Source organism: Suncus etruscus, chromosome 5, assembly GCF_024139225.1.
Source record: "Suncus etruscus isolate mSunEtr1 chromosome 5, mSunEtr1.pri.cur, whole genome shotgun sequence".
In the NCBI taxonomy this organism is placed as follows: Eukaryota; Metazoa; Chordata; class Mammalia; order Eulipotyphla; family Soricidae; genus Suncus; species Suncus etruscus.
The window spans coordinates 37,406,348-37,433,413 of NC_064852.1; the positions used below are offsets into that span (position 1 = coordinate 37,406,348).

The 27,066-nt window shown below is 32.0% G+C and overlaps 1 protein-coding gene across 1 annotated transcript in view; it reads right to left on the reverse strand.

Annotated features, from left to right (window-relative positions):
• Nucleotides 1-27,066, reverse strand: part of LRP1B (LDL receptor related protein 1B) — a 1,191,264-nt gene that overhangs the window by 663,845 nt on the left and 500,353 nt on the right. The window contains 3 exon segments of the mRNA XM_049772845.1: nucleotides 6,131-6,247; nucleotides 17,146-17,271; nucleotides 22,500-22,640. Of these exon segments, the coding sequence (XP_049628802.1) occupies nucleotides 6,131-6,247; nucleotides 17,146-17,271; nucleotides 22,500-22,640 (384 nt within the window).

A 27,066-nucleotide genomic window follows, 5' to 3' on the forward strand; every position in this document is an offset into this window, starting at 1 on the left:
AAGGCCAAAGAGCTAAAGCTATTTTTAATCATTTCTGTCTGTGGTTTTCAATACATCTCCTAGGACCTAGGGTTTTCTTAGCCTCCCATTTTTCTGCAAATTCTTATTAGAGATTAATGTGCGCGCACGCGCACACACACACACACACAATTGTAACTAAAGACAAATGTAAAAGTATGTCACAAATCTAAAATAACAAGCAGAAAACTCAACTGAACTGAGAATCATTTTCAGAGAAAAATAATAGGAATGTTTATATATAAACACATTAAGCATTTCAAAAAGTAGTTAGGTCATCTGGTATATAAATCAAAGGTATGTAAAGCAGGAAAAAGAGCCTCTCTATTTCTATGCTTTATGTAATTATAGTAAATTGTATTGTCAGATTGGAGAGTGAAGAGTAAAGAGATTTGAAAAGAAATTAGAGTCCTAACTATAAAAATTAAAAATATAGCAATGGGAGCCAGAGCTATAGAACAGCAGCTAGAGTGTTTGCCTTGTACCTAGGTTTGATAACAGGCATCTCATATGGTTCCCAGAATCTGTCAGGAGTAATTTCTGAGCACAGAGACAGGAATAATGCCTGAGCTCTACTGGGTGTGGCTCCAAAACAAACAAGCAAATAAAATTCTAGAGCATTTAATTAGTTTACCTGCATCTTGATAAAATTATCAAATAAAGTGATAAAATAAAAACCATTTTTATCTTATAATTTTAATAGAAATTTGGAATAGATATTTAAAACATAAATTCAACTTTTATCTTATTTGATCTTTTCTCCAAGAAGAAACTTGAAAATAATGTATAAGAAGAGCTATTTTATATCTAAAAGTAATTCTAAGGAATTTGTTAAAATAGTTTGTGATGTTTATATGTAGTGTTTTATTAATAAAATAAGAAATTGCTTTTATTGTTGTAAAATGAAAAATTATACTATTAGGTTTAAATTTTTATTTTAGGTAAAACAAATTTTTAATTAAAACATGACAATTTCATACGATAGTATATTTGTTTATTGTATACCATATCAAATAGATACTAGAAAAATATAAAGTACCATTTATATAATGTAAGATAAAAGTAAATGTAAATGAATATGTAATTCATTTAATAGCATATCCTCAGAGATTTAATTTGGAGGTCTGTTTTTCCAAGAATGATGTTAGCAATTTCTTACTAAAAGATTTGTCTTTATTATCAGAATTATGTTACAAGTTTAAAAATTAGGCTATGAGTACTTTGTATATTTTTACAAAGATAATATATATATATATGTGTGTGTGTATATGTACATACATATAATCTTTATAATATTACTGAACTATTGTAAAGATTATAACTCTCTTGTAGATTAATTCACTTCTGTTGGACACTTAAGGTGTATACATTTCAAAGATCTTCCTTATCCTCAAATTTAGAATATATATATGAGTGAAGTCTATACTACCATTCTTAAGAAATCCACTTTGTACCAAACCCTGTCGAGGTTTTTCAATTTTCTGTCCATAAAACAAATATTTTGGGCCAGAACAATAGCACAGCAGGTATGTGTGTGTATATGTTTATATATTTACATATATAATCTTTTAGTTTGTAAGGGGGCAACACCCATTGATGCTCAGGGATTACTCCTAGCTATGCGCTCAAAAATAGCTCCTAGCTTGGGGGGACCATATTGGTCACCGGGGGATCAAACTGCAGTCCGTCCTAGGCTAGCGCTTGCAAGGCAGACGCTGTACATCTAGCGCCACCGCTCTGGCCCCTCATATATAATCTTTTTATAATTCATAAATATATAGATATGTTCAAACCTTAGGCTGCTAACAAGGCAAACACCATACGTGCTGTTTTTGCTCCAGTCTCGAAATACTTTATTTTATGGATTGAAAATTTAAAAATTGCAAGAGGGTAAGTTGCAGATTAGATTTCTAAGAGTGGTAATGTGGATTCTAAAGGGCTTCACTCATATACATATTCTAAATTTGAGGTAGGAAGATGTAGACTTTGAAATAGAAACACCCTAAGTGCCCAACATAAGTGAATTAATTTATAAGAAAGTTGTAATCTTCATAATGGTTCTGTAATATTTATTACTAAGCCAAAATTTAAAAAAATAATATTTTGCCTGAGAAAACTGCATAACTATCCTATACATCATAAAAGCAGACTGATCCCAAAATTTCATATATATTCTGTATATCATATGGGTTAGTACACTATCTTTTGAAAGGTAACATAATTTTTTGTATAAATGGGAAGGGTTAGCTCATCACATGCTTATATTTTTCACTGTAACCCCAATTTTTTATTATTACTAACTCTAATATATATAATTAGTATAGCTATATAGTTTGTTATTTTAAACCATGTTGATAATCTATAAGGAAGTTGAGGCATTTTATTTTTATTTTGTTTTACTTTTTAGGGTGTTTGTATGATGTGGCAGTGCTCAGGGCATACTCCTGACTCTGCACTCAGATTTCAATTCCAGTATATCTTAGAGACCATAAGACTTAACGGGGATCCAATCAGGTTGATCATATGTAAGACAAATATCCTAAGAGTTGTCTTTTCTCTGTAGCCCAAGTTGAGACACTATACTTTACTGAAAACATGAAATGTCAGCTGCACAATAAAAAATAAGATTTAATATTGCCTTACTGGAGAGGCAGAATCTAAACTACTGAAGAAAATAAGCCTTATGTATTGTAATATTTAACATATAATATTTGAATATTATATTTTATCGATTTTCTAGGTCATTTATTATTTTTAATTATAGGAAAAAACAGCTATAACTCTAGTTATTTCAAAATATACATTTTAATGAAATCAATGTTGATATTTTGTGCAATTGTTCTCTAGAGCTGTTTTATGTTTTAAAATGAATATTCCATGCAGCTTGAAGGTCAGTTCTTCAGGTTATTAAGTTTATTTTATTAAGGATATTGGAAATAGGTGTTTATGCATATTGTGCATTTGGTTGTAAAGTATCTACAAAGTCATTTCAGGAAAATTTTGGAGAAGTTCTGCTTTTAACCTGTGAAAGATCAGAGGAAGATTGATGTCATGTTTGATTGCTAGCTTCTTAACAAACTTATATCACATAAAAATCATAAAAGCTTGTTTGTATGACTATTATTATTACTATTATCATGATTTAATTTGTCTATGATTTAAATGAATTATTATAGACCTACTTAAAATAGAACAGGTCAAAGATCTAGTAAAGGCTTTCTAATGATCACAATTTTTTATTATTTATTTTCATATTTAATAATATTTTTATGATGTCTTAGTGATTCGAGTCTGATCCCCATTTTATCTATATTTAATATATCTTCAAGTTACAGATTACTTTTGCAATATATACTGTTAGTAAGTGAGATGAGAAGTGGGAAGAAATTATGTTTTTCAAAAAATAATAAGCATTAAGGAGCCCCTATATTTGATTAGTCTAGATGTTGGATAGGAGAGAAGTTATACTGTGAAAATTATTCCATTAGCCAGTATTTGCTAATTTGACAAGTAAAATTAACAGATATTATATAATTAACTGTTATAATTATAACATATATTATGTATATTATTATATATATTATATATATAATTATAACTGTTATTATATAATTAATTGTATTCTTCTCTCTACTGATATTTTCTAAAGGTTATTTAGAAGATAAAAACTTAAATATCGGGGCCAGCGCGGTGGCTCTAGAGGTAAGGTGTCTGCCTTGCCAGTGCTAGCCTAGGACGGACCGCGGTTCCATCCCCCCTCCACCCGGCATCCCATATGGTCCCCCAAGCCAGGTGCAACTTCTGAGCGCATAGTCAGGAGTAACCCCTGAGTGTCACCGGTTGTGGTCCAAAAACCAAAAAAAAAAAAAAAAAGAAAGTAAAAAAAGAAAAAAGAAAAAAAACTTAAATATCAATAGGGATTCAGTAGTCTAACATTTAAAAAAAAAACTAAAGTTTTAGGTACATAAAGCCATTGAGAGATATAAAGCAAGCAAACAAACAAACAAGGCAGAGACCCCCTAGTCACCCAAACTTTCAAGTTTGTTTGTTTTGTGACTGACATCTCCTGGGATAGCCTGGAGTCAGGCTGCCTTCCCTCTTCCAATCAATATTTTCAAAAGTTCCAGCAGCAGCATCTGTGATCCAGAGACTTCATCCAGGTCTGAGCCTAGCAGTCAACACCATAGACTCATCAAACTCTCAAAAAGAGGCATAACTGGCAGGAAAAAGTATCACATAATGGGCATCATTATAATGAATAATTTTAATACTTTTCATAAAGTTCCTCTTCATGAAGATTTTTTTTAAATGTCATTGCCATTTTGTTGTAGCAAACAATGTTAAGTAAATTATTTATGCCTGCCCAAAGGCAGGCTTTTGGAAAATTGGGGACCTAATGGCAAGGATGAATAGAATGCTACACTGGTGGTGGAATTTGTGTTGGAATACTGAATGCTGAAATAAGTAAATATCTATATTATGAAAAAAAATCTATAAACAGCAGTGTCTGAAATAAAATTAATCTAATTTAAAAACCACATTCAATTTCCAACTCTTAGTCAAATTGTAACCTGAGGTTGAACATGGATGAACATGAAGTAATTATTATGCTGAGTGAAATAATTCAGTGGGAGAGGGAGAAACAGAAAATTTCACTCATCTGTGGGATATAAGGAAAATAAAAGACAGTGTGGAGATGATATTCAGAGACAAAATGATGAGGATTATTTTTACCAGTCCATGGTAGGAAGCTTGCCACAAAGAGCCAAGAGTGCATTTTGAGTAGAAATGATTTTGCTATGAAAGTGAAATGCATTGTGCCCCTTCAAAATCAGTAGTGCAAACCACAGAGGCAAAAAGGAAGAGAGAGAGAAAGAGAGAGAAGGGGGAGGAAGGGAAAGAGAAAGGGAGAGAAAGAATGAAGTAAAATGCCTGCTCCAGAAGCAGGTGAAGGAGGGTGGATGAGAGTTAAGTGGGCATTAGGGAGGGTGAGAGGGAAACTGTTGTCATTGTGGCAAGTAATGCTAATGGTGAAGGTTGTTGTATATTGCATGACTGTAATTCAATCAAGAACAACTTTATCTGTGGAAAAAATATTATGAACACCTTAGTATTATGGTGTAAAGAAAAACAGTTCATATAAAGGCATATTTTAATATATGTGTTAAAACCCTCTAATTTATGAAATCTTTTTCTCATAGAAATTAGAAAGTTCATAGCTATTTCTGAAATAAAGCAAACATGTTAGAAAACCTGTTCTAGTTCTGGACTGTTTCCCTCTACATTACTGAGACAAATTATAATAAAATACTAATATTTTAACTTTAATTTTATGTAATAAAATTTTTTTATATTTTCTTAAATATGAAGATCAGTAAATAGTGCTTTGGTTTTTTCCACTAACAAAAGCAGGCAACCTAATCATTATTGGGGTTTAGTATCCTGAATCTATAGAAATTACATAATAGTTTATCAAAACCACACTACCAGGCTATACTGCTTATAATTTTATAATATACCATGCATGTCAACAAGAAATCTGACTACCTCCTTTACTACAAACGTCACTGAGTGAGTTATTCTACTTGAAAATTTTAACCATTATAGGTAAAACAGTAGTAGTCTTTTTTGTTTGTTTTTGATTTGATTTTGGGCCACACCCCTGACAGTCAGGGGTTACTCCTGGCTTTGCGCTCAGAAATCCCTCCTGGCTTGGGGGACCATATGGAACTTCTGGGGATAGAACCGGGGTCCATTCTAGATCAGCCACATGCAAGCAAATGCCCTACTGCTGCACCGCCTTACCGCTGCGCCACTGCTCCGGTCCCTACTAGTAACAACTTGACATTAATTTTAGAATATTATGTTGGCCTTAAAATAATCATATTTTAATAAAAACTTTGATATTTAGATCATTTATTTTAGCCAATAGATGATTACCACTTCATAATGAGATACATTTTGGGGTTACCATGAAAGTACATTCACAGGCCAAAAAGACTGTAATAAATTATTTCAAGTTATAGTTATCAAAAATAAAGTCATTTAGTGGAGATTAGAGTACTAGAGTCTTCTGTCTGTACCACAAATAGCATGTTTCATTCACACTTACCACAAGATGTCATTTCATCTGTCTGGTCACCACAGTCGTCTTCTCTATCACACAGCCAAGCTCGGGGAATGCAGCGCCCATTTCCACATGAAAACTGGTCCACCTGGCATGTTCTGGCTATAGTTATCAAATAATGCACAGAGAATAAATGTAGAAGTCTTTGAACATTATACAATTTAAAGTATACAGCATATGGTATTAGACACAAAGTTTAACCAAAGAATTTCTATATTTATGATATGCCATTCTCTTCTTAAAAAGTTTACAGTTAGGAGCCAGAGAGATAGTGCAGCAGTTGGGCATTGGCTTCGCAAGGTGCTAACCCAGGACAAACCTGGATTCAATCCACAGTGTCTCATATGGTCCCCCAAGCCAGGAGTGATTTCTGAGCACATAGTCAGGAGTAACCCCTGAGCATCACTGTGTGTGCCCAAAGACCAAAAAAAAAAAAATGTTTACAGATAAGCTGCTAAGTGACAAGGTATTTAACAATTAACTCTCATATACATTTTTTGAGCCACACCCAGTGACACTCAGGGGTTACTCCTGGCTATATGCGCAGAAATTGCCCCTGGCTTGGAGGACTATATGGAACACTGGAGGTTGAAACCACTGTCAGTCCTAGGCTAGCACAAGCAAGGCAGATACCTTAAACCTGCATCACCACTCCGGCCCCTCTCATATACCTTTTCTTTTCTTTTTTCTTTTTCTTTTTTTGTATTATTTTTGTTGTTGTTGTTTTGGGGCCACACTCATTGACGCTCTGGTGGGTTACTCCTGGCTATGCACTCAGAAATCACTCCTGGCTTGGGGTGACCATATGGGACACTAGGTGATTGAACTACTGACCGTCGTAGGCTAGCACTTGCAAGGCAATGCCTTACCTCTAGTGCCACCGCTTCAGCACCTCATGTACCTTTTTAAATGAAATTACAAATTCATGATCAAAATTTTTCTAGATATATGATTATGAAGAAAGAGAAGAGTTAAATTTGACTCTCCTTTTATTTAATAACATTAGTTTTGTTAGTTTTTAACAATAAAGTAAGACTAGGTTGCCATAATCTAGGGGTAGAATTTTCTATGGTATTTTAGGGGATTTGGTTGGACATCACATGGGGTCAAATCATTCTAAAATTTTCCAAGAAATTTTTTTATTAATAACAAAAGATCCAGAGTCTGCATCAATAATGCAGAAAAAACTGTCTTATAAAACATAGTTTTAGCCTTTAGATAGATTGTATTATTTACTTTTATAAACCAAAATTATAATTTTTGGCTCACAAGATTTTAAATAATATAATATAAATCTTAGTTTTATGTCAATAGAGGGGTTTAAAATTATTCAGTAAAGTATTATGTTTAATAACAAGTATGGTTATTTTTCTATTACAATAAGGTCAACTTTTGAAAGCATGCAAATTGTGATAGATTTTCTATGTCCAATAACTTATTTTCTATTTTCCTATATGATTTAATTTTTAATTTATTTAAAACATTATTTGACTTTTTTTTCCATTTTTCGTTTTGGGCCTCACTCAGAAATGCTCATGGGTGAATCTGGCTTCACACTGAAGAAATACTACTGGCTTTGCTCAGGGCAACATATGGGATGCTAAATATCAAATCCAGTTCAGCCAAATGAAACACAAGCAACCTGCCCACTCTACTATTTTTAATTATAATAATATTTATATTTAAGCACCATGATTTGTTTTGGTTACAGTCATAAAAAGTACACCCCTCTTCACCAGTGCAGCCTTCCCACCACCAATGCCCCCAAATCACTTCTTCTCCACCCCTACCTATCTTCATGATTGGCATTCTATTCATCTCACTCACTATAATTGTTATGATTGTTGTTCATATAATTATTTCTCTACCTGCACTCAATCATCTTTATGGTAAGTTTCATATCTTGGGCTAGACCTTTTAGCACTCATCTCTATGTCTTTGTATCTTATTACCTTACTCTCTTTTATTTTTCTTAAATCCCAGAAATGAGTGAGACTATTCTGCTTCTACCTCTCTTCCCCTGCTTAGTTCACTCAGGACAATTTCCATGTCCATCTATGTACAGGAAAATTTCATGCATTCATTTTTCCGGAGAGCTGCATAGTATTTCATTGTGTATATGTACTACAGTTTTTTTAACCACTCATCTGTTGTCAGGCCTCTAGGTTGTTTACAGATTCTTTTTGTTTTGTTTTGTTTTGGCCACACCCTGTGACTCTGTGGGGTTACTCCTTTCTATGCGCTCAGAAATTGCTCCTAGCTTGGGGGACCATATAGGACACCTGGGGCCTATTCAAATTCAGCCTCCTGCAAGGCAAACACCCTACCACTGCACCATGGCTCAGGCCCCTGTTTACAGATTCTTACTAATGTAAATAGTGATGCAGATAATACAGACATGCAGAGGGAATTTTATTTATTTATTTATTTATTTATTTATTTATTTATTTATTTTTGTGTTCCTAAGTTACATCCCTAGAAGTGGTATTGCTAGATTTCTTTTTTAGGTTTCTTTTTATGAATATCCATATTGCTTTCCAGAAAGGCTGGACAAGACAACATTTCTACCAGCAGTGAATAAAAGTTTCTTTCCATCTACATCTCCGCCAGCACTGATTGTTCTTTATTTTGTTATGTGTGCCAATCTCTGTGGTGTGAGATGTTACCTCATTGATGTTTTTATTTGCATCTCCGTGATGATTAGTGATGTGGAACATGTTTTTTCATATCTATTTTGGTCATCTGTATTTCTTCCTTGAGGAAGTATCTGTTCATTTCTTCTTCCCATTTTTGATGTGTTCAGATATTTCTTTCTGTTACGTTCTGTCAGTATCTTTTATATTAGACACTAGCCGCTTTTCTGATGGGTATTGGGTGAATATTTTCTCCCATTCTGTGGGTAGATTTTGTGTACTAATCACATTTACTTTTGAGGTGCAGAAGCTTCTTAGCTTAATGTAGTTTCACATTTTTTGCTTCTATATCTTCACTTCCACTAGTTTGGACAGTGGTGTTTACTCCTTACAGATACATTAAGTCTTTTTTATCATGGGTGTCTTACCTATAGTTTCTACTATATACCTAAACTGGGTCTGATATCAAGGTCTGTAATCCATTTGGATTTGATCTTTTTGCATGGTGTTAGAAGGAGAACTAAGTTTTATTTATTGTATATGGCTGACAAGTTGTCCCAACACTACTTGTTGAAGAGGATTTACTTTCCCCATTTTGTGTTTCTTGCAACTTTTTCATTGATTCATTGATTGTATGTCTGCGGAACATCTACTGAATACTCAAGTCTATAGCATTTACCTGAGGGTCTGTCTTTATTCCAATACCATGCTGTTCTAATGACTATTTCTTTAAAATAGAATTTTAAGTTGGAGAACATGATACTTCCCATCTTTCCTATCCTAAGGGTTTCTTTAGCTATTCGATGATGTTTATTCTAATTAAATCTCATGAGTGTTTAATTCACTTCTTTGAAGAATGTCATGGGTATCCTTAGAAGAATTGCATTAAATCTTTACAATGTTTTGGGGAGTATTGTTATTTCAATGTTGTTAATCCTCCCAATCTATGTACAGTGAATGTGTCTCAAATATTTTGTATCCTCTTTTATTACTTCATAGTTTTTTGTGTGTCCTTTGTATCTTTACTTAACCGACTCCAAGGTATTTTAGATCCTGTGGCACTTGTTATTTTTGTTTGTTTTTGGAGCCACATCCAGCAGTGCTCAGGGATTACTCCTGGCTCTGCATTCAGATATCACTCCTGGCAGAAATAGGGGACCACATGGGATGCTGGGAATCAGATCGGAGTCAGTCCCAGGTCTGCTGCATACATGGAAAATTCCGTGCTTGTGTGCTATCTCTCTGGCCCTTGTGGCACTTGTGAAAGGGGCTTTTTAATATCCATTTGTTCTCTATTTTTATGTGTATACGAAGGCCATTGACTTTTTTTGCAATTTTTTAGCCTGCTACATTGCTATATGGGTCTATTGTTTCTAGATTCTCTTCACTAGAGTCTTTAGTATTTTCTAAATATAGTATCATGTCATCTACAGTGAGAGCTTGACGTCTTTCTTTCCTATCTGTATGCCCTTGATATCTTTTTCTTGCCTAATTGCTATGGCAAGTACTCTCTATGTTAAATAGGAGCTATGAGGAGGCACAGCATTGTCTTATACAAGATTTTAGAGGAAAGGCTTTAGACACCTTTATTCTCTATGATAATTGTCATGGGATTTAGTGTCATCTTTGTGTAGGGATTTGGTGAGTCTGTTGATCTGTCTTGTTAAAGCAGACCTTTTAATTAATTAAATTTATTTATTTATTTATTTATTTATTTATTTATTTTGCTTTTAGGCCACACCCAGTGATGCACAGGGCTTACTCCTGACTATGCACTCAAAAATTGCTCCTGGCTTAGGGGACCATATAGAATGCCTGGGAACAAATTGAGGTCTGTAGTGGATTGGCCTTGTACAAGGCAAACACCATATCTCTGGCTATTGCTCTTGTCCCCTATTTGACTTTCTTAATAGACTGTTTTGTCCTGTTTAGATACAATTGGGTCTTTTTGAATATTAATACCCATCTTTTCTTACCATTTGACTAGTGAAAGAGCTGAAGAATACTGACACTTTTTTCTTTATGCACTTCCTTCCTACAGCTCTCATTTCTCCTTGATTTCCTACTTATATGATTACTTTAGTTTTTTTATGATCAGCTTTAAAGAAACACAAATTATGTATTTCCAAATATTTTATTCTAATTGATTCTTAAAAATAAAATTAAGACATTTCAATACATCATTATTTTCTTTTCTTATGTCACCTAATACTTTCTTCTAATTACTCAGGAACAATTCTATAAACATTTCTTAGATTGTATTTCATTTACCAGGGAAGATGTATGTCTAGAGAGGAGAATGATAATGTGTTTCTAAAAACCTATTTCAAATTGTGATAGTGTAGGAGCATTTGTGACACCCCATTAGCTCCTAAGCTGAACAATTCTCAGAACCTATTACTCTAAAGGGTACTTACAGGTTTATCATTAAAGGATATATTCCCTAAAAATTTGTGAATGTGTTGTCTATTCAAACATGGAAAAAACAGTCACCTATTTAACCCGCAAAATTGAATGGATTTCATCTGTGAAATCCCATAAATTTATCCCATAAATCTAGAAGAACATGAACTCTTTTATCATGACATAGTAAGGGTGACTAAATCATCACTTCCTCTTTAGTGAATTTATATCAATAAGCACAACCTTTACTTTTCTAATTCTGGTCACTATGAGAACTAAATTAGTTTGGAAGTGAATTTGACCAAGTAGCTTTGAAGATTTTAATTGTGTAGCAAATGCTGCTCTAATGAAGAAGAAATGTCCAACTTTCAGTTGATTCATTTATCTAGCAATGAATCAGAAAATCTTTGTCACAATGTGTAATCTGTATACCCATAGCAAAATATTCTTTTAATCTAGTCTTTTAGTAGTAAGATATATTTTAATACATATGACAGATAAGGAATAAAAACTAAATAAAACATCAGTCATTATTTCTCAAATTTAACTACTAAATTAAACACAAATTCTATCCAAAAGCTCTGCTTTATCAAAATATATTTTTAATTTATCTTACAAATAATAAGACATTTTAAGCAATAGTTTTTCTTAATGTAATTATATATGCCATGCCTCAATTTAGTAAAACAATCTGAAAAATGTGAAAATAGTAAATATTATTTAATCTAAGTAGAGCTCTACATTGTAGAAAAAATCATCTTTTTATTAATAATTTTTATTTTGACCAAAGTGGATTACAAATCATTCACAGTAGTATTTTAGGTACATAGTGACATTGAATCAAGGGCATTCCCACCACCAATGTTGTCATCCCTCACCTCTGTTCCCAGCCTGCACCTCCTTTGCCCCCCACAGGCTGCTAGTATAAGTGGTCCCTTCTGTATCTAGCTTGTAAATTGGGTATCATTCTGTTGTAGTTTGCTTTGGATTTGGTGTTTAAGTCTGATCATTTTTATCTCAGTGTTCATACAACTGTCTGATCTTGGTGCCCTCCATTATTTCCCCCTCAATTTGTGAGGCGGAACAAGATGGTTCTGTTTGAAGATAAGAAGAAAAAAAAGAAAAAGAAGAAGGGGGCAAAAATTTAAACAAACAAAAAATGCGAGGAGTCCTTCTAGAGACTATAGAAATCAGTTTAAGAAAAGAAAGGGGGGCCCGGAGAGATAGCACAGCGGCGTTTGCCTTGCAAGCAGCCGATCCAGGACCTAAGGTGGTTGGTTCGAATCCCAGTGTCCCATATGGTTCCCCATGCCTGCCAGGAGCTATTTCTGAGCAGACAGCCAGGAGTAACCCCTGAGCAACGCCGGGTGTGGCCCAAAAACCAAAAAAATAAAAAAATAAAATAAATAAATAAATAAATAAATAAAGTGAAAAGAAAAGAAAAGAAAGAAAAGAAAAGAAAAGAAAAGAAAGGGAAAAAGGAAAGAAAACATAAAAATAATACAAAGAAATCACCCCCCAATAAAAAACAAACAAGCAAACAAACAAAAAACCTGAAAAGCACCACAGTAATAAAGACAGAAATTAAACACTAACCATGGTCCTGAAATAAAGATGAATCAAAGCATAGGAAAAAAAAAAGGCCAAGAAAAGAAAAAATAAAAATAAAACAAGCAACAATAATTACAAAAAATATATAAAAATAAATTTAATTTGTGCTATTTTTTTTTGCATAGGCACAGTAAAACCAAGTCCACCAAAAATCATCTTTTTAAATTGTCTAGGATTAGATCTAAACATGAGTCCACAATCAATAAGAGAAAAAGCAAGGCCGGTGAGGTGTTTGCCTTGCAAGCGCTAGCCAAGGAAGGACTGTAGTTTGATCCCCTGGCATCCCATATGGTCCCCCCAAGCCAGGGGCAATTTCTGAGCGCTTAGCCAGGAGTAACCCTGGAGCATCAAACGGGTGTGGTCCAAAAAAACAAAATAAATAAATAAATAAATAAATAAATAAATGAGAAAAAGCAATTTAAAATACAACTTATGAAAAAAAAGTATCTGGGATCTATATATCTCTTATAAGCAGAATAAAAATTGTTTTTAACCCTCAGGGTTAATTACTACCAAGTTCATTACTGTCTCAACCATTTTCTGGCCCTTTTTAAACTATTTATATCTGATTTCTTATTCCATCCTCTACCTCGTTACCTTCTATTCATATAAACTCATCCTCCAAAATCTATGTCAATGTAATTTTCTAGTAAAATGTCTCTAGTTGTTTTAAGAAAATCAAATGAGTCACGTGGTTTGAAATATCCTGTTACCTTTTCAAAATATATTTATTTCTAGAATACTATAATCTTTACTCTTTTCTTTAGCTAATTTTCAAATATATTTGCTTATATTCTTTAGCATTTATATATCAGTAATCACATAAATTATTATTTTTATTTTTGGTTTTGGGACCACACCCAGTGACACTCAGGAGTTACTCCTGGCTATGAGCTCAGAAATTGCCCTGTTTGGGGGCACCATATGGGATGTCAGAGGATCGAACCATGGTTCATCCTAGCCTAGCGTGTGCAGGGCAGGTGCCTTACTGCTTGTGCCACTACTCTGGACTCACACAAATTATTTTTAATCTTTACATTTCATATAAATTATTTTAAATCTGCAATTTATCAGTTTGCTAAATTTATTTTGAAAATGCATTCATGTTTCTATTTAACTATTATATAAATATCTATATATTTTTCTTACTAATGTACATTGAGATTTTTTAAGCTACTACATTTTTTATTATTAGGGTGAATTAAGTGAACCAAAGTAAATCAACATTTATTATAATTTCCTTAAACAGCTGGGTTAAAATATAAACTAGAAATGATATTGCAGAGTTCAAGGTATGCTTGCACATCTCGATATTAACTGGATTTACCAAGTGACATTTTAGTGTAGAAAATTGATTTAAACACGCTCGAAGAATGTATGCCAGTTCATTTAATTCATAGTCCTGTCAGTGCTTGATTTGGCCTATTATTTACTTTACATTATTAAATTGCTAAACTAAACAATTTTGATACATTTTTAAGGTATGGTTTATACATCACTATATTTAGAAAATTTTCCAAGGCAATCAAAGACTAAATTAGTTGTTCTCTATTGTGCTTCCAGGTGAATCATTTCAGCACTTCAAAATGAATGAGAATGATCTGTTTTCTCTTTTCTACTATAGTCACTAGAAAACATTTTAAGGAATAGTATTTTATGTTGCCATCATCTTATCTCTAGTGCTATGATAAATATTTATTGAATTAATAGCTTTATATGATAGAAATCATACAATAATGTAAAAGAAGATTGGTATCTGCACAAAATAATTTTGTTTTAGCTATAAAGTAGTTGCAACAATAAAGAATACAGGGCAGTGGATTCAATTATAAAATAATTCCCATGTGAAAATATTTTATCTCAGACTAATATCTATGTATACATCTGTATCTAGATATAATAGAAATTACCAACTCAGGAAATGATCTAATATGTTTTTCATATCATTCTAGTATAAAAAGCCAAGTGACGTATTCATTTTTTGATAGAGGAAATAAGAATAGATCATAATACAACAGAGAACTTAGTTTTCAAATGTAAAAATGCATATTTATTTTTGTTTTCTTTCTATCCAATTTTAACATGTATGCTAATATAATTAGTTACCATAAGTACATTAACTGACATTATTAACAATGCTAGAACTGATGCTTGAAATGTAAGCAAGTTGTTTCCTAGAGGTCTTTGTGACAGTATTGGAAATCATATGAACTAGGATTGATTGTTTTGCTTGCTCTCATACAAAGTACTAATATTTTACTACTTTTTATTATTATATTTTTATTCTTTGATTTTTGGGGCTACACTCAGTGGTATTTAGGTCTTACTCTTGACTCTATAAACAGAAATCACTCCTGGCAGACTCGGGTGACCACGTGAGATGCTAGGGATAGAACCTGCTTGCACTTCAAACACTCTACCCAATGTGTTATTCTTTGACCCCATTATTTTAATACCTAATTTTAATACCTAACATATTCAATATACTAATTTATAGCTATATAAAATATATGATTTGACAATACAACCAAAATAAAGGTCTCAGTTTTATTAATTGAGACAGTGATCACTTTTATTTTAAGGTATAAACAGTCCTGTAATTTAGGAGTAAGAATAATAGTCTCAGAATTATACCCTAATTGAAAACTGGACACAATTAAATTAACTGTGCTAAAATTACATTTACACTTCAGAACAATATAGTTTGATGTAAAGCTCAGTAACGTTGAGACTGACTTCATAGATTGAGATTTACATAAAAATTCCTAACATTTTGAGATAAGAAATATCATTCTTTTCTTCTACTCAATATATAAAATAAATACTAGGGACTAAGACTATGTTATGTTAGTGTCTAAATGTTACCTCGTATTTATCAGATATTATGAGAAATATTTTAAACAACATATGCAGTGTATTGAAAGCACTTTTTAGTAATAGACTAGGAGGAGTAAGAAAGTACAGCAGATAGGGAGCTTTTTTTGCATGAATGTGACGCAGTATCCCATTTGCTCTCCTGAGCTCTCCACAATATATCCTTGAATACAGACCCCGTAAATAAGCTATGCTAACAAAAAATATGGCTTCAAAATTAAATAAAATTAAAACAAAATGTTAAACAGCATTTGATCAAAAAATATAGAGGAAAACAAGTCCATGAACTCAGCAAGTGTCAGTGTAGTTTTAAAACATTTGATTTAATTACATTCTTAAAAAAATATGTATGAGGAATTTGAGCTGTGGAGATGTAGAATTCATTTCACAAGATACAAGAATGTAAATGATGTATATTCACTATAGGATCTTATAACATTTTTACAAATGTTTTAATTTTTTATGTTTTATAAATGTTTTAATTTTTACAAATTAAAAGGATATTTCTTGATAGCTTTATTTTTACAAAGAGCTGAGAATGTTGATAGTTTCTCACATTATTATTTGTAATAATTAAGAAAATTGTTTTTAGTGATCATACTTAATAACTCACCATACATACTACTTTGTTTTCATTTTCTAAAAGAAGAAACCTACTGCTGCAAGTCAACATAATTTTTCAACTCCAATATGACTAATAATGATTTTCTGGCTTGTCTGCTTGTCTTGCAACTTGTATCACAATCTATACATTTCTATTCAACAAGAATCTGACTATGAATTATAGTATATGATACAATAAGATAAGGTATAATAAAATATTAATAGGCTTATTTTAGAGACTTCATTAAAGATAATAAAGAATAATACCAACTAATATATTTGTGATGCTTAGGAATAAAACATTATACATAAAGATATTCTATTGAAGATTAAAGAAAATACTCATGTTTAAAACTAAAACATTCTTCTTATGAAATAAAATATAATAAAGTATATGTACAAACATCAAAGTACTTGGTCAAACAGATGATATAGCAAAATGTCTTGGTTAAATAGTGTATTGGCAGTTGACATAGAAGGATTAATAAAGTACCAGTTTATTTGTGATGTGTGAGTTTATCCAAAGATTAAGTAAAAGATAACGTCTGACTTTGTGACATCAAATTCTGAATTCATTCACGCTGCACTCATCAGATCAGCATCAATAAGAAAGTTTATGTTAGTTCAGAGCATTCATCTATAATATTATGAAACTAACAAAGAATGTTATTTGTGCGGGGTGGAAGCTATAACTTAGCAATAAGGCTTTTGCTTTACACGCGGCCAAACCAGGACATCCCATAAGGTCCCTCGAGCCTGCAAGGAACTACTTCTGAGTGGAGACAGAAATAACCACGGAGCGCATTCGGGTGTGTCAAATAATAATAATAAATAATAATAATAATAGTGATTTGTGTAGAAGAAAGGAAGTTTTACCTGCGCAAGTTTGATTGGATTCATCTTCATTGTTTCCACAATCATTAGCTCCATCACAAAGCCATCTCTTGGGGATACAGCGATTATTCTTGCATTTAAACTGATCATCAGGACAGCTATGATTGACTTGGGCAAGAGTGTAGGATATAGAAAGGAGAGAAAGTGTAACAAATTACAATTAGAAAAAATAGTTTTAATCTAGAATCATTGAAAAGCTTTTTACATTTAGCAAAATAATATTACCCATAATTATTAGCCCATGCTTTATAAATTATAGTTTATAATATTAAAGGTGATATTTATATGAAAGTTATTTAGTTATTCAATTTTTTTCTTTTGTTTTTGGGCCACACCCGTTGACGCTCAGGGGTTACTTCTGGCTATGAGCTCAGAAGTCGCTCCTGGCTTGGGGAACCATATGGGAGGCCAGGGATCAAACCACAGTCCATCCTCAGCTAGCGCTGGCAAGGCAGACACCTTACCTCTAGCGCCACCACACTGGCTCCTAGTTATTCAAATTTTTATAAAATTAATCTTTTTATGTCTTCACTAAAACAATATTATTTCTAAAAGTGTTTCCTTATTTCATAACAAACAATAACTCAGCTTCAAAATATATGTTTAAAAACCTGAAAATTGAAATTAAATTTAAAGTGAATCATAGCATATATTTAAATTATTTGATCATGTATCAAAAATTTTTTTAGAAATACATATGTGGTATATGTATTTGTGGTATATGTATATGTGGTACATATACACAATGGAATATTATGCAGCTGTCAGGAGATGAAGTCATGAAATTTTCCTATACATGGATGTACATGGAATCTATTATGCTAAGTGAAATAAGTCAGAGAGAGAAAGAAAAATGCAGAATGGTCTCATTCATCTATGGGTTTTAAGAAAAATGAAAGACATTCTTGCAATAATAATTTTCAGACACAAAAGAGAGAAGGACTGGAAATTACAGCTCACCTCATGAAGCTCACCACAAACAGCGATGAGTTTAATTAGAAAAATAACTACATTTTGAACTATCTTAATATTGAGAATCTATGAGGAAAATAGAAAGCCTGTCTAGAGTACAGGCAGGAGTAGGGTGGGGAGGAGGGAGAATTGGGACATTGGTGATGGGAATGTTACACTGGTGATGGGTGGTGTTCTTTACATGACTGAAACCCAAACACAATCATGTATGTAATCAAGGTGCTTAAATGAAAAAAAAAAAAGAAATGCACTCCAAAAATGTTTAAAATATTAGATAGCCCTAAATGAATTTTTCTTTGTTTAATTAGTTTCTTAGAAGGAAATATATATTTATATATATATGTACATTATATATATAAAATTGTTGCTTAAAGATGACAGCTATACTGTTATTTAGAATTTTAAAGATAAAAATAGTATCATAAGTTTTCCACCATACAAAAAAAGTAAATAGACAATCTTAAGATGTGTCAAATTCAAGAGAGATGAGGGCTGGTAGGTGCAGCTCATGACATGAAGCTCACCACATAGAGTGATGAGTGCAGTTAGAGAAATAACTACACTGAGAACTATCATAACAATGTTAATGAATGAGGGAAGTAGAAAGCCTGTCTAGAGTACATGTATGGGTGAGGTGAGGAGGAGGGAAATCTGGGAAATTGGTGGTGGGAATCTTGCACTGCTGAAGGGGGGGTGTTCTTTACATGGCTGGAATCAAACAACGACAATCATATTTGTAATCACGGTGTTTAAATAAAGATAATTTAACAATTAAAAAAAAGATGTGTCAAATTCAGTTCTCAGCTGAATAGTTTTTCACAGTTAAGGATTTAACCTTCAATTTTGTTACCAACAAAGGCCCATCTTAAACTTTATCTTTGGTTGATATCTTTTCTGCTATCTGAAAACTAAATTTCATGCTTTACAGTTTGTGCAGCAAAACTTTTATATTCTTTATGAAGTAATTTTTTGTGCAAGGCAGTTACCTTTCAATGAATTAAATAAACTATGGTAATAGTTTAAGTACATAAAATTAGTTATTTTATCATGCTATTTCATAGAAAAAATTATGCATTTTTGCCATTTTATATAATACTGTTTTATAACATTTCTTAAAAGTAATGTTAATGGTAAAGTGGTTTTATCTTGTTTTTGAAAGGATATTTTATGCATATAAAACTGGGGGAATTTTGTTTTTTGATATTTCAGGTTGGTTAGTAATTTTATTTTTGGAACTTTAGCAAAATAGCTACATATGAGAATAAAAGCCATTTAAGAGGAACAACATTTTTATGTTTCAAGATTATACATAAAATATCTATGAAACTTTATCATGGTAGTTTATATTTTTAATTATTAATATAAATGGGAATTCAAAAAGGAATTGCAAATACTTCTCATAGTCTTCAGATATGGATGGAGAAGTTCAAGGGCAGAAAAGTAGAATAGTAATAGAATAAAGATTAATATTTATGAGTACTTCATCTGAAATAATCTACTAAATTAAATTATATAGTTTTAGAATATAAAGAGTGACACTTTAGTAATATAATTGCTCAAAGCTACTGTAGTATGTCTAGATATAACACATATGTTAAGGCACTACACAAGGTAGCCTTTCATGCAGTCCAATTATATTCAATCTTGACAACATATATATAGTCCCCTGAGTACCACCTGAGTGCAGAGTTAGAAGTAAACCCAGAACATAGCCATGCTATGATCCATAAACCAAAAGAACCATTTTTAAAAGTTACTGGAGAATATAGAGAAAACAGTTTTATGCCAGAAAGTAGCCAGGAATATTTACTGTTTCATAATAATAAGAATATAATTGTTCTTTGATTTGGAATTAACCATAAAGAAAATAAAAAGAACATAGCATCTTTAACTCCACTGGCCTCTACCGAAAGACAATTTTGTTGTTATTTACAAAAGACTTCCCTAGGGAAGTAACTATAAACTACAGTGAATTCTAAAAACTAAAAAGCGTGACTTAAAAGAGAAAAAAGGGACACGTTTTAGTGATATATTTATACTTCCAGTTCAAGGGCAAAATATATGTAGATGAATAATAGATGAGAAAAATGGAAATACAGGATATAAAAATGAAGTACTTTATATGTTTACCAAAAGGTTTTAGTATTTACCTATTCTTTATGTATTTGTTGTAGTAAAATAGGTTTAGTCTATGAATACTACATTGGAAGCTGTGTAGAAAGTGGCTTCTATTTAAGAGAGGAATAATGGTTGAAATGATAGCAAAAAAATTACTAAATAAAACTAGTATAAAAGCTTTTTTGGCAACAGAAAATTGAGCCGATATAGTGATATCAAAATTAATCATCCACGTGATAGATATATTAGTTACCAGCTGTGCTCCAGCTCCCAACAAGGAATTTCATACTAAAAGTTTTATATAAGTACAAGGTAACTAGATGAGTATGGGAAATAAATATCTTTAAGCTTTGCGAAGCTAATAGCATTGGGGCTGGAGTTATAGCAAAGTGGGTAGGTTTATGCCTTGCGTATGGCCACATGGGTTTAATATCCTGCATCCCATATAGTCCTCCTACCCTGCCAGAAGTGACTTCTGAGTGCAGAGCCAGTAGTAACCCCTGGAACCATGGGGTGTGGCCCCCAAACAAAATCAAACAAAATCGCACAATATAAACCTAAAGAATGATGACTGAATATTATGATGAATTTTTTGTTCTATTACTGTCTTTTGTGATTACAGAGGAAGCTTATTATAAAAAGCATTCATTAAAACCACGAATAAAGATTGCTAGTTAGAAGAAATAGAGTAATTAATCAAGTCAATATATATTAAAATCTAATAATGATATATATTATTAATTTAATGATACATATCCAAATATTATTTTTCCTATTCTAAACAAAACAATTTGTTTTTCTTTACTTAAAGTTAAAGAAATGTCTGACTGTAAAATAGTTCTTAATTAGTTCAATTATTTTAACATGGAAAATGTCATCACTAGAGAATAAAAAGTGTTTTCAAAATAATATTCATATAAAAGAGAAAACAATGGTTCATATGCTAAAAAAGACACACATTTTTACTTTTATCTATTAACTAACTCTAATAATATCTATTACCAAATGACTATTTTTATGTTTCTTAAGATATCTCCTTTCCATAAATGGGGCATTTCCATATTCCCTACCAGAAACTTAAAAAAAAGTCTTTTCCTGCGAGTGATATAAAGCTATATAAAGTCAAAGAGAAGAATCAGACTTTATTTTTAATTTTTTTTCTGTTTTGTGGCCACACCTGGCAGCTCGCAGGAGTTACTCCTGGCTGTGAACTCAGAAATCTCTTCTTGCAGGCTTAGGGCAACATATGGGATGCCACTTATTGAATCTGGGTGTGTCTGGGGTCGATGGCGTGCAAAGCAAACACCCTATTTCTATGCTATCGTTCCTGCCCCAAAAATCAAACTTTTAATTTTGATCTGAATGTACCCTATGTTTTTCCTGTAAAATAAATACCACATTTTTTTTCACCTATCATCTGTTGAGACAGCGAAGTTAGAACATACATAACGTACTTCCAATTCATGAATTTTCCTAGACTTCTTTAGTCCTCTGTTTCTAAAGAGTGAAGAGTGGATCAGGACCATTTGTAAGAATTTTTTTTTTTCCTTAGGAGGTTTAAATTGATTTTGTACATCTTTAAATTCAGAGATTCAAAGGACATTGGTGTTAGGTTGCTGAACAATACAAAATACTTCAGGAGAGCGGGGCTGGAGATATAGCACAGTAATAGGGCGTTTTTGCCTTGCACGCGGCTGATGAAGGACAGACCCGGGTTTGATTCTTGGCATCCCATCTGGTCCCCAGAGCCCAACAGGAGCGATTTCTGAGTGCAGAGCCAGGGGTAACACCTAAGCGCTGCTAGATGTGGTTCCCAAAAAGCCAACAAAAAAAAGTTCAGGAGATAAATTTTGAAAAATATCAAAATGATAATTCTAGAGTTAGGGAAGCAAGTGGATAAATAATGCGCAAATAAATAACTAAAAGACGGGGTGTAAGTGATAGCATAGTGGTAGGTGTATGCCTGGCACTGGAAGACCCTGGACAAACCCGGGTTCTATATGGTCCCCTGAACCTGCCAGGAGCGACTTCTGAATGCAGAGCCAGGAGTAAATTCTTACCGTGCCAGGTGTGGCCCCCCAAAACAAAACTAACTAACTAAATAAATATATAAATAAATAAAAGTTTAAAAAACTGCAAAAATGAAAATCCAATTTGCATTTTCTACTCAGAAGAATTAGGAAAATTGAGCATATATTTAAATTAAAACTTCAAAAGTATTATAAAAGAATTTGAAAAAAACTTACAACAATTTACTGAGTCCTCATCACTTCCATCTAGGCAGTCATCATCCCCATCACATTTCCAGCGAGCCTGTATACATCTTTTGTTTCTGCAGCGATATTCTCCATCTTTACATGTGTGAGGTAAAACTTCTTCAGGATTAACTGCGTTTGAAAAAGTTCAAGGAAAGTGAACAAAACTAGATATAGCTAGTTCATTAAAATATAAATTATATTTGAAGAAAATACTGATTTCTATAAGTTTATAGAAAATATGAAGCAGTATAGAGGTTAGAGTGATAGAATGAGAGTAGGGTGTTGCTTATGATGTAGAGTATCCAGTATTGATCTGTAGCATCCAATATTATCCTTTAAACATCTCTGAGTATGATCCCCCCAAAAAAACAGTTCCACAAAAAAGGAAATACAAAACATCTTAAAATTATCAAACAATATTATATTTCTAATTATTTCTTATAATTATTTAAATAAAATTTGATGTTTATTTTAAATTACTGTCACCAAAAACAATAATTTTAGTATTGACAATATGCCATCTTCATATTTGGCTTGTAGGTTTATTTTTTATTATTTTTAATTTTGATATGGTATTAAAACAAAAAAACAAGAAAACTATTACTCATATAAATATCATTGAAAGTCATATTTCTTTGCAGGTCATGTGGTAGTAAAATTACTGATATAGTTAAGTAAAAATGAAAGTATTAAGTTAATCAAAATTCTCATTTACATGGATTTCTTTAAGTTAACTTTTCTATACATATTCCAAATTTCCTAATCAATAAATTTAGATTACTGAAATTTATTCAGATAATCCAAGTGCTACAAGTTTTAACTATATTCATATGCATAGGAGGACAATAAAATATATTATTCTGGTCAGTGAAGTGATTTATTGTTTCATGGATTGAAAGATGGTTTGAATGTGTGTGTGTAGTTTGTGTATGGACGAATCTATGATATAACCTAGGGAATGCATAATTGAGAGGTATATTCTACCTCTGACTGCACCCCCAATCATGATTTTCTGTTGTTAATGGTTTTGAACTTTCCTTTCCTTAATGGCTGGATTGAGAAACAGAAAAACAGACATATCTGTATATATGTTGCATTTATATATATTTATGTATGTATGTATATATTGCATATATATGTTCTGCTTATTAAAACTAGGAATACTGAGGAAACGTGTAACCAGTGAGAAAGCATGTGTAGTACTCCCCAAATTCATATTTCTTTTTGCTGCAGAATAGAAGAAAAATGAGTCCTGAACCGTAACTGCAGAGGATCTGCTTCAGAGAGTATCACAGCATGTGGTTTTGCGTGGCTGTAAAATAAAACTGCCCAATCACTCAGCTACTTACTTAAGGTTCAAGCTGAAAATAATGAGTATAGTGACTAGCATTAAAGAAGAACAAAAGCAATCCTGTGTTTTTTTCTGTCCCCTTTCTCATGGATGCTGTGTTCTGAGAACTGATATTAATTTTTGTCTTGACATAATTTAACCAATATGAAAATGCAGAACAATAATTTCCCTAATCATAACATTCTGAAGAGAACTTGAAAGTATATTTTATAATGTATATATAAAAATAATACTTAATAGGAGACAACAAATAATCTAAGGATAAAAAATAGGGTACTCATTGAATCATTTATTCATAGCTTTTTATAATAGCAATTGGTCATGAGAATGAGAATTACCATGAAGTGGAAGTCAGCTGTACATAGACCATCTTGATGAGACAAGTTTGCTAAACTTTTCTATAATTTATCTTAATTTATGTTCAAATATGCTCCTTTGTATTCTAAGACATTTGAGGGTAGTATACCTTACTTTAAATCTTTACATAACTAGCTTCAAAATAGGAACTTAATGAAAACAAATATGATTTGATTCTACAATATCAATATTATTAACAGCATTTTGGCATATAAAAATAACATTCCAATCAGACCCAAACCTGATTTGGAATGTAGTAGCAAATCTCTTACAAGTAAAACTTAGCTTTAAGAGTCTCTAAGGCCTTTCTGTGGTTGATTTAAAACGAAAAATAGGTTTATTGTATGCTTTGAGCTTGAGGATTAAAAAAACAAAACATACAAAACTTTGACATTTTCTCTTCTGAGAATTTATAAATTAAAAACTGTTGGTCCATTAATGATCATTTGGTCAAATGTCACAACCCAAATTTTAAAGGAGCAATCATAAATACATAATAGTGAGATAATAGTTGTTTTTTAATAAAGTTTATAAAAATCTACCCAAAGAAATTCATATAATGTAAAGAAACAAATTTTCATTTATATTTTAAATATTATTTCACAGAGATAGCTGTATATTTGTATTTTTAATAATAAAAAATTAAAAAATATTCAAAAACCTATGGTGAAAACATCTAATTTAACTCTTCATGGTTGGCTATTCATAGTCAATTAAAACAATAATGCTAACCTCCTGAGAAAATCATATCACTTTTATGCTTACTGAGTATTATTCTCTTTCAATTTTATCAACATATACCAATATTATTTGTAAAAGTAGTTTAGTATTTTTATATCTGAAAAGATAAAATAAGAGAACATTTAAAATATTTTATATATTTATTAGGAATTCTCTTAAATAATTATCTAATAAGAAGTTTGTATTTTCTCTGACATTTATATTTATCTGGTAAACCTTTGTTCTGAAATTATTTTCAAGGGTATTTGTATAATAACCTTGAAAGACAAAGATAATGCTACATTCTATAATACAAGGAATTTTTTAATAACACTAGATAATAGCCAAAAATAGTTTCCTTTTAGAGAATAGGCTTTTATTATTTCCAGCACTCATAATACTAGAGTTCTTTTAAAATAAGACTTCTATGTGTCTATCCACAAGTAGGGTCTGCCATGTATATACCATCATTATAAAATAATCATAACATTATTTCCAAGCACATAAAGATAATTTTCTTGTCACCCAGATGTCTTAAACTAGAACATATTTATTTGTTTAATGAGTATTTTTGGTTGTTTTTGCATTTGAGGATCACAAAATTTCTTACTATGACTTTTTCTGATAAGAACCTAAAAGAAAACTGTAAGTTATATTTTCTCAGATACTTTTACCTAGATTTCCTTACAAAAATAGGTAGTGTGAGAAAAGATTGCTAAGGATTTTGAATTTTCTTTTAGATCATAGTAGAATAACCTTTAATTAGATAGAGTCGTCTTACTGACCAACCAACCTAAGTGGTACAGTATCTTATATGATTACCTATACACAGAGGACTATAAATATTCATCCAGCTAAGGTTTCTAAATTTTTTACAGCCCTAAACTTTTTATTACACATTATGGTGTATATATCCTAGAACATTAAAGCCTGTCACAGCCAAACAGATAAATGGCTCAGCCATACTGGAGTACTATTTTGAATAGAGAAATATATCTGGCATTCTAGAGGTTAAAGAAAGTCATAGATATCAGTGACATATAATTATGTCATACTATTTTCATATGACCAAGATTTTTCCAGTTTAAGAGCTTTCATAGGAGAAGGGCATCTTTTTAATGTTGAGTCTTTTTTCATACCACTAAAATGCATTTAAATTAATCCTGTTTAATTTTTTGGGGGGTACACACTTGGTGGTGCTCAGGGGTTACTCTTAATTCTTCACTCAGAAATCACTCCTGGTAGGCTCAGCAGACCATATGGATTCCAGGGATCAAATTCGGGTCTGTCCCGGGTATGCTACCTGCAAGGTAAATGCCTTACTATTTAAAGAGGACCCAATTCCCTTTTTTCATTAAGAGAAATTTTATTATACTATTTTTAAGATAGTAATTATATTTAGAGAAGGTACTAACATATAGTTTTGAAACTATGTTCACTCCCATTTATTAAAGTTGTATGTACTAATATCTCTCTGATAGCTTGGGGGTAAATAAAGGCAAATCAAGTAATAACTGGCCAATTAATTCTACATATGCTTGTGTAGGGTATTACATTATAAGTTGCTGTGCAATCACAGAACTCTCATTTGTAAGAGGAATTAACTATGACACTAAAATTCACAAGGACAGAAAAATCCAGTATACTTTCATTCTTGAGTTATGGCTCACATCATTGCATTAGAAGTCATTCTTCATTAACCAGTATGCTAATATTTTTATTAGATATGTATAATTGGTACATAAACATCTCTGTCAATTATTTTATGGCTGTTATAATGTAATGTAATATAAGAAACAAGTACAATGGAAAGCATGCTGGATAGCAGGTCAAGATATCTCAGTTTGCAGTACTGGGGCATACACACCCCTTCTCCATTTACACTGTCACAAACAGAGAAACTGAGATCACAATCAGCCCCTGGTTCAAGACTGATCACAATCAGTTTTGTAATTAAAATTCTGCATCTGCTCATTCAGGCCTACCAAAATAGTTCCTGATCATGCAATACCCTAGCTGACACGTCTTTGGATACCCTGACACCTCTTTTTAAACCCACTTTGGTTCAAAATAAAGGAGGCTCTGAAATATACTTCCCAGGTCTTGAGCCTGGGATATACTGTGTAT